We start from the raw sequence: 8,454 nt of genomic DNA on the forward strand, positions 1-8,454 counted from the left end.
ATAATATTTATTGAAAGACTTGACTGGACTTTCAAGAAAAAGTGAGTCCAAGGAATACATTTCTGGGTGTTTCCTACCCACCGTTATCATTATTAAATTTAAAATTGTATCCCAGTGTTTATCTATGGAACAGCCAGCCTTGCTACAGAAAAAAATGCTTTTGGACATTTATTTACTGTAAAACCTTGGGTAGCATTACATTTTTACATACCTTACTTCTAAATGCAATGTACCATGACTTATGGGCAGTAAGGCCTACTTTAGGGTGACATTAATATTTTAAAGGATAGTTAGGAACTGACAAAAGGGTTTATTTTGACAGGTAGAATTGCAGTTTAAAAGCTGCTTTAGTCAGACTACAGTAGTAGGCATGTTTTACTTTGTCACTCTAGCGAGTGGCACAACTGGTACTTCTGTCCACTCGTGACATTTAACGTTTAGGCCATGGGTACACTTTGCACCATATTGTAGGGGCTTATAGGTATATTCAAATGGCCAAATAAGGCTATACAATTGTTGTCATGTTGAAAGAAGGAACACATGAACTTTGCCACTGTTTAGCACAGGTAAAGTGCAGAGAGTTCTACAGCAAGTAAAAACAAATAAGACAAAATTCTGGGGGTACACTAAGCAATAAATGGTAATTCACTACAACAGGACACTAAACATCTTTGTTTGTGGGAAGGAGCCAGAAATAAAAATGGTTTGCACGCAGTAGGAGCAAGGGAGAATGGCACCCATATTGCCCTGAGAGGCGTGCCAGCAGATGGCTAGTGTCCCGGGGGCATTGCGTCTCCTTCCTCAGTTTGCAACATTACAGAAGATTGTGCAGTTTCCAAGTGTGACCAGGACACTAAAAATAAAAGAAGCAAAAGGAAATGGCACGAGGCACAAGGCAGGGCACCGAAGTGCCACAGCTCTTGTCACTCATGTAAAATACATAAAAATTAGCTGAGGAGCACCACGTAATTCCCTGCATGTTCAAAGCATTATGGGACTACTTAGTTGCTACCCAATGAGTTGTCGGGACTGCAGGAGGGGCAACAGCCCTCAAAAATACTTTAGGAAAACTTAACCCTAAGACTCCTGGGGCCCTAATAGTATGACTCCAGGGGAGGTTTACATCGGCTGGAAGCTCTTCCGAAGCTGGATCTTTTTGTTCTTAGGCTTTGGGAATGCGGGAACTCCTAGTGGTTGATCTTATGTGGCCTGTTGCAAGTTAAGAAAGACTCAGACATGCATGCTGTTTTGAATTCATCTGCTTTTTTGGCAGTTTGGATGTGAACAATGAATGTTTACCATTTCCATTGATGTAAACAATGGTGTTATGTTGAAACATGGCATGTGGTTGATTTCAGTAAGGCGTGACATTCTGACAAAGCCAGTAAGCATTCCTTATATATACTAATGCCCCTCATTATGTTTTACCTTGACAAACTATTATTATTAATGTGGTGATGCCTTGACAAAGCCAATAGTCCTACTGTATTTACACTTACACCCATTATTTTATGATAGTGCATCTGATATAGGTGGAGGGCATTGTGACTATCAATCAATCAATCATGCCATTTGTATAGCGCACTACTCACCCGGGAGGGTCTCAAGGCGCTTGGGGGGAGGGGTATGCTACTGCTTGAACAGCCAGGTCTTGAGTTGTTTCCTGAAGGCGAGATGGTCCTGGGTCAGCCGAAGGTGGATGGGGAGGGAGTTCCAAGTCTTGGCAGCCAGGTAAGAGAAGGATCTTCCTCCGGCGGTGGCTCTTCGGATGCGTGGTACGGCTGCGAGGGCGAGGCTGGTGGACCGTAGCTGGCAGGTGGGCGTGTAGAAGGTCAGGCGGTCGTTGAGGTACTTGGGGCCCATTTCGTGGAGAGACTTGTGTGTGTGGGTGAGGAGCCGGAACGTGATCCTCTTGTCGACGGGGAGCCAGTGCAGGTTCCTCAGGTGGCTGGAGATGTGGCTGCGTCGGGGGACATCCAGGATGAGTCGGGCAGAGGCGTTCTGGATGCGCTGGAGTCTTTTCTGTAGCTTGGCTATGGTTCCGGCGTAGAGGGCGTTTCCGTAGTCCAGTCGGCTGGTGATGAGTGCCTCGGTGACAGTCTTCCTGGTCTCGGTCGGGATCCAGCGGACGATCTTGCGAAGCATACGCAGGGTGTTGAAGCACGACGAGGAGACGGCGTTGACTTGTCTGGTCATCGAGAGGGAGGGGTCCAGGATGAAGCCCAGGTTGCGTGCGTGGTCGGTTGGCTTGGGTGCGGTGCCCAGGGCTGGGTGCCACCAAGAGTCGTCCCAGGCGGAGGGCGAAGATCCCAGGATGAGGACTTCCGAGAACTATGTGGTTAAGGCACCCACCAGTGTTGTAATGTGATATGAGGGTGTCACAAAAGAATTTTAATCTAACTGATTTATTTATTTGTAATTTAATGTATAGTATTTAATAAGTATGTAATAAGACTACCTTTCCTTTTTAGAGAAAAAGCACTGATTAGACAATAATTGATGGAGCGTTGTTGTTGAGTGCCAGTGAATTGTGATTGCTAGCCTACACCATTTCCCTGAGCCTGGACTGCTTAGACTGCTCTGCCTCACTATCTTGAGAGAGTCAAGTGCTATAATGGTACTTGTTTCCCAGTTATGAGACAACTGTGGACCTATTACTTATGAAGGACTCACAGCTGTTAACCCAATTTCTTACACAAACCAAACGCGGAAAGGTCAGTAAACACCAAATGCCGTTGAGAAGTGGGAGAAAAACCAAGACAAATATTCACAATCCTCAATAGCCCCGGAGCCTTTGGTATCAACCAAGTAATAAATGTAGTATAAAATACTCCCTTTCTTTCTCCTTAATAGGATGCCTTTATAGACTTCACTTCTCCTAAGATCTACCCCAAAATGTTTTGTTCACCCTAGTCTTCTTTAGGTTTTTGCCAAGATCCAGATGGACTTCACACATACATCCTGTTCGGAATAAAGACTCAATACTTTGTGTGTGTGTGTGTGTATGTGGTGCACATAAGGCAGCCTCATAGCACAGATAGTCTATGATTGATGGTGACACATCTGTTTGTGGTCTGCTCAGGGCTGAGGTAGGATAATGAGATTAGTAAGGGCAGAAACAGTCCTGCAGTGGCGAAATCCTCAGAAGAACTCAAATGGATTTTGTGGCTCGAATGAACTTTACATTTTAATATTTCTATACAACACTATTGTTTTATACACTATTTTCCTAAGTGCCCCTTTGATCTCCTTGTTCCGTAGACTGTAGATAATGGGGTTCAAGGTTGGAGTGACCACAGCATAGAAGACAGGGATCAGTTTCTCTTGATCTAGTGAATAACTAGAGGTGGGACGCAGGTACATGAAGAAGGAGGTCCCATAGAAAAGACTGACCACGATGAGATGAGATGTGCAGGTGGAGAAGGCTTTACGTTGGCCTGCTTTAGTACGTATTTTTAGTATGGCTGAGATGATTTGGATGTAGGAGATGAGAGTGAGCAGGAAAGATCCAAGGCCATACAGGCCCCCAACTACAAAGAGCACCATTTCGTTTGTGTGTGTATCAGCACAAGCCAGGTTCAGCAATGGTGGAATGTCACAGAAGAACTGCTTAACCTCATTTGAGGAGCAGAATGGGAGTCGGAAAGTGAAGACTGTGTGCACCATGGAATTGAGAAAGCCACTTAGCCATGAGATGCTCACCAACGAATGACACACCCACCTACTCATAATGATGGGGTATCCTAACGGGTAGCAGATGGCAACAAACCGGTCATACGCCATGACGGCAAGTAGAGTGCATTCAATACTACCAAGTGAAATAAAGAAGTATAGCTGCGCAGCACAACCAGCATAAAGGATGGTATTTCGGTTAGCTAGGAAGTTCTCTAACATTTTGGGGATGGTCACAGATGTGTAGCAGATTTCAAGAATTGAAAGGTGACGAAGGAAGTAGTACATGGGTGTGTTGAGACGAGGGTCAGTCAAGGTGATGGTCACAATGAGAAAGTTACCCATCAACATGGAAAGATAGAGTGAGAGGAACAGAACAAACAGGGTGATTTTAAGCTCTGGGAGGGTAGAGAAGCCAAGCAAAACGAATTCTTCCACAGTGGTCTTGTTTTGCATGCCTTGATCAGGTGATGATGTAATATCTATAGAGAATTAAAAAGGGCAAACATTATTCATGGGAACAGCAGATTGCATTGGGTAATAAGAATTGTTAAGAAGCATATATTTCATGCAACAATCTAGCAAACTAAAAAAAAAAAGAAATTCTACTTATATTTAACCCAGTGATGTATATGAATATAATACATCTCTATTTTTCTCTTCTTTGCTTCCTCCCTCACCCGCTCTTGCCCTAATTTTCTGCCCCTTCTCCCCTATTTGTGCTCCTCTCTCTACTCCATGCTCAACTCTTGTTTAAGAAATAGGATTTTAAGGTACAATGGAGGCTAATTTAAATGTTTTATGTAGTTATGGTAAATTGTCCTTCATGTTGCTACTTTTAGATTTTGTTGCAGATGTTTAGTATTTTTATACATACCTATCCTGTGTTGGTATGGCCCATTTGGAATGTTAGAATGTTTGTATTTGAAGAGAAGCCTTGAGAACTGTGACTGAGATGGAACTTACTGCTGGACTGTGGCTAGAGTTTCATCTTTCAAATAAAGAAGTCACCTACTTTTGCCACCTCTACTGTTGTATTTGTTCCTATGTAATGGCCTTGATAGAGCGCCATGTTATTCTGAAATTTGTAGGGGTGCATTATAATCATGGGTAGTCAGCACTCGCATATTTAGAGGATTGCATTAACGTGTGGCTAGTAGAAGTGTAGTATTAAAACAGCATTATTAGTGTGATTACTGATGTACTCATATCGTTTGAAGACTAATGTATTGTTGAATCAGGAAATGTGCGTTAGGTGATGCAAAATGTATTAGTCTATGAATAAGGTGATGCATTAGGACTAAAATGTGCGCCATATTAAAGTTGCACGTGTAGATTTGCTCATTCATGTAACAAGATGTAATGCATTAGATGACTATGAATGTAATACTTATAACGTGATTTTAGAAATGTATGCTTAAATGTGTAAAGGCCTGGTCACATATGAGTATCAGAAAAGGCCTATTTGGGATTTCTTATGTTAGCTGAATATTGTAGGCCCGAAATGTATTTTCCTTGGGAAGGCTCTTTTTCTTAGTTGAAATGTAGACTGTAGAAGTGTGCGCGTGCAAGGTCGATTTGCTCCTAGGCTTTCTGTTGCAGGTGCAAGGACACATGTCTTGTTAGGCAGAATAACTCTTTGTTTTAGGATTTTGGATGGAAGGAGAAGGCGCCATGGGAGTGTACTGGAATGCAGATATGATACTTTAAGTGGAGAAGGTGCCTGGGTCCCAAGGACACTTCAACGGTTTTTGGATGGAGTCAGAGTTTAGATGGAAAACTACTGGAAGAAGACCTGTCCGACGGGGCGTGCCAAGGGCGTATCCTAAAGTTTTGGGATTTTGTATTAGGGACAGTGCCCCGTAGGGTGGAGCAGTCTAGGAAGGAATCGAGGAGATGAAGACTAGAGGGGAAGCGAGAAGGAGCATCTTAGAACGAGCTCTGTATCTTTGGCTACTTACCTATGCAAAGTGAGTGTACTTCTGAGGAAGTCTTCACTGCTGACACCTCTTTTTCTCTTGCCTTGGTATAATGCTGAGTAAGGATGTCACTTTAGTGGTAGTGTAGGGATAGACTAATTATCTTTTCTTCCTATAGGTCAATGCAGTCAAAGATTCAAATAGGGACTGTCATTGTTTGCCTGATGCTTTTGGAACTAACTATCTTGCTTATTCTGAGTTGGATAAGACTCCTGCGTAGGAATATGTTTGTATTAGTGCCCGTTTATTTCTTAATCTCTTGTTGAGATGCTTGTATATTCAATTGTTTTTGGCTCTGTAATAAACCTTCAAAACTTTTCTTTCGTAGTCAGTAGTCCTCTTGAATTGGATTGATTTTGTCACTTATAAAAGTTATAAATGAATTGGGTTTTCTCCTTTCTCCCCTTTACACTTCTTAGCAGATAATAACGATCCAGTTGGCCAAGGATTCTTAAGGTTGGTAAGCAGAGGTTAAAAAAATCTAGATAAGAATCCAGCATCATAAGTTGGTAGCAAACGAGGATGGTTATCTCTAGAGTAAGGGGAGATCTAGATTAGGAGTTTCCCGAGCCCCATAGAATTCAGGTGATGATTGTCCAGCGGATTGTCAGCGGAGGACGGCAGCGTTTCATAGAAACTGACGGAGAGGGACGGAGCGGTGAAAGCAGCTGTTCGTGGGAGACTGAGTATGAACAGTGTTATGTTTTGTTAGATTGCGGTGTTGTTTAATGTTGTGATGTCTTGCGGTTTTATAGCGAGTGTTGAGTGATTGTGAGATCAGGCTGTGAGCGCACGCAGCCCGGGAATCTTAGGGTCGATGAGTAGCCTAAGAGACTGTGGTGTAGAACACACCCAGAGCGTAATTGTCGACCATTGAAAAGGGAGTCGTGATGCGCCATCGACTACCTGGGACAAGATAGGGAGAGCGAATGTGTGAGTGCGTGAGTAACTGACGCTGGTCGTGGTTTGCTGTATGTGGAACATCAGGCGTTTGTAACCTATCAGCTGAGGTGATTGTCCGGTCATTTTGCAGACAGACAGTTGCCAGATTGAGGAAGATAATTACAGGAGACTGTGGACAGTCAGAGAAGTGACTGCTTGAACGTTTTGCAGACAAATGGTTATTTAAGTGTATGAATGGGATGATTGAGTGGGTGAGAGATGGATTGTAAAGGATGGGAACTGCATGAGAGTGGAGGAAAGTGATGTCAGAAGGTGCCGCGCTGTGATAGGTCAGTTGATGTGAAGTTTTGCTGGTAATGGTGGATTGTCATCAGGAAGTAAGAGAATGCCGTGAAAGGAAGAAAGTTGACTTCATCATGAAATGTTTTAAAGTTTTACGAGATTTGTGTAGAGGAGAAAAAAGGGTGGTTACTCGAGGAGGAGAAGAGGCTCTGCCCGAGGATACCCCAACTCATTACATGGCCACGAATGTGGGATTGCATACTATACTTTGGCTCGAAAATTGGTGCAAAATGACAGAAGGAAATGAGGAACTGACTTTTCCCCGGTATGGGACATTAGATTGGAAGTGTTGTATCGGTTGAAAACAATCATGGCTTCTTTGCACCCTTTGCCTAGACCAACACAATTTGAAGCGCTACACGCATGGATTTGGCGGCACGCAAAAGGAAAAGGGACAGGAGTCAGGAATGAGTGAAAAGGTCAGTCAGAGCATTCCAAGATGGGAAATGGGATGCATTGGAGAAAAGGAAGAGAGTACAAACCATCGAAGGGGATAAGTTGTTTACACTGATAGTTAAGGAAGGGAACACCCAAAAGAAGAGTAGCGATGAAGATGATAGTGATACAGATGAAAGTCTGATAGAAAGGCTGTTATCAGAGAGACCACCTCCACACAACCCAGACTCAGGAGAGGGAAAATCAGCCCCGACAGAACGAACTAGAGAATCACAAGTTCCACCTAATGCAGGAATCGTTGGGAGACTCTCAACCGGAGGGATGGGAAGGCAGACTCTAGTGAATCCGGAAGCTAGGAGGTTGCCGGATGCCCTTACGTTACCGGTTACCATTGGTCCATAGTGTCAATGTATGTTCCAGATCAGGTGAGAATGGGAGTTCATCGCAGTCAGCAGTGGCAGAGGGAACTAGCTCTGGAGAGAATGGTACAGTGAGCAGAATGGTTTAATTACCGAGACCCATGGAATCGAGTACGCCGGTGCCAACTACGGCAGACTCGTCAAGAGGACGGATGGATCTGACGGGGCCGACGCCTAAACCTTTTGCCGAGTTAAGATCAGATTTAAGAACGTGGGAACAGCCAGTGGAGAATCAGAATAATAGGATGACAGGATGTTGGGACAATCGAAGTACAGGAAACAGACCAGCACTTAGAGATACAGCTGAAAGGAATAGATGCAGAGAACTGAACAGCGATTGCGGAGAGTCGAGTGGTGCATCTAGTCGAGGTACTCTGAAAGTGGCCATAAGGGCAAAGATGTTAGATGTGATGAGGTTAAAAGCAGAAGTGGATGAGATAGTTGAGGGAAACTTGCCTTTGGAACGAGTGGAACTTTATGAACCAGACGAGTTGCTGTTTATAGTAAAGGATGTGACTCGAAAGGCAAGACCGGCACATGAGAAACTAACTGAATTGGCAAACAGATATGAGGTGGATTTGTCTAAAACGAAAATGTTATAGGGGAACCACAGATTACAGTACAGTGATCAGTATCTGGAAGAGAAGAAGGTTATTGGGCTGAATGCTCGCATTTGGGAATTGATCATAGGGATACGAACATTGAACAGGCTCGATAAGTGGGAAGAAAGATGGCCCATAAAG

At 43.7% G+C, this 8,454-nt stretch overlaps 1 protein-coding gene across 1 annotated transcript; it reads right to left on the bottom strand.

Moving 5' to 3' along the window:
* Positions 1-3,180: 3,180 nt before the first annotated feature.
* Positions 3,181-4,128, bottom strand: LOC144769523 (olfactory receptor 5V1-like). Its single transcript, XM_078653665.1, has one exon. The coding sequence runs from the start codon at positions 4,126-4,128 to the stop codon at positions 3,181-3,183; it is 948 nt and encodes a 315-aa protein (XP_078509791.1).
* Positions 4,129-8,454: the final 4,326 nt, after the last annotated feature.

The sequence above is a fragment of the Lissotriton helveticus genome, chromosome 7, assembly GCF_964261635.1.
Source record: "Lissotriton helveticus chromosome 7, aLisHel1.1, whole genome shotgun sequence".
Lineage (NCBI taxonomy): Eukaryota > Metazoa > Chordata > Amphibia > Caudata > Salamandridae > Lissotriton > Lissotriton helveticus.

What these genes read in the sequence shown, in the direction of transcription:
- LOC144769523 (XM_078653665.1), bottom strand. Translation starts at nt 4,128, where the DNA reads ATGCAAAACAAGACCACTGTGGAAGAATTCGTTTTGCTTGGCTTCTCT.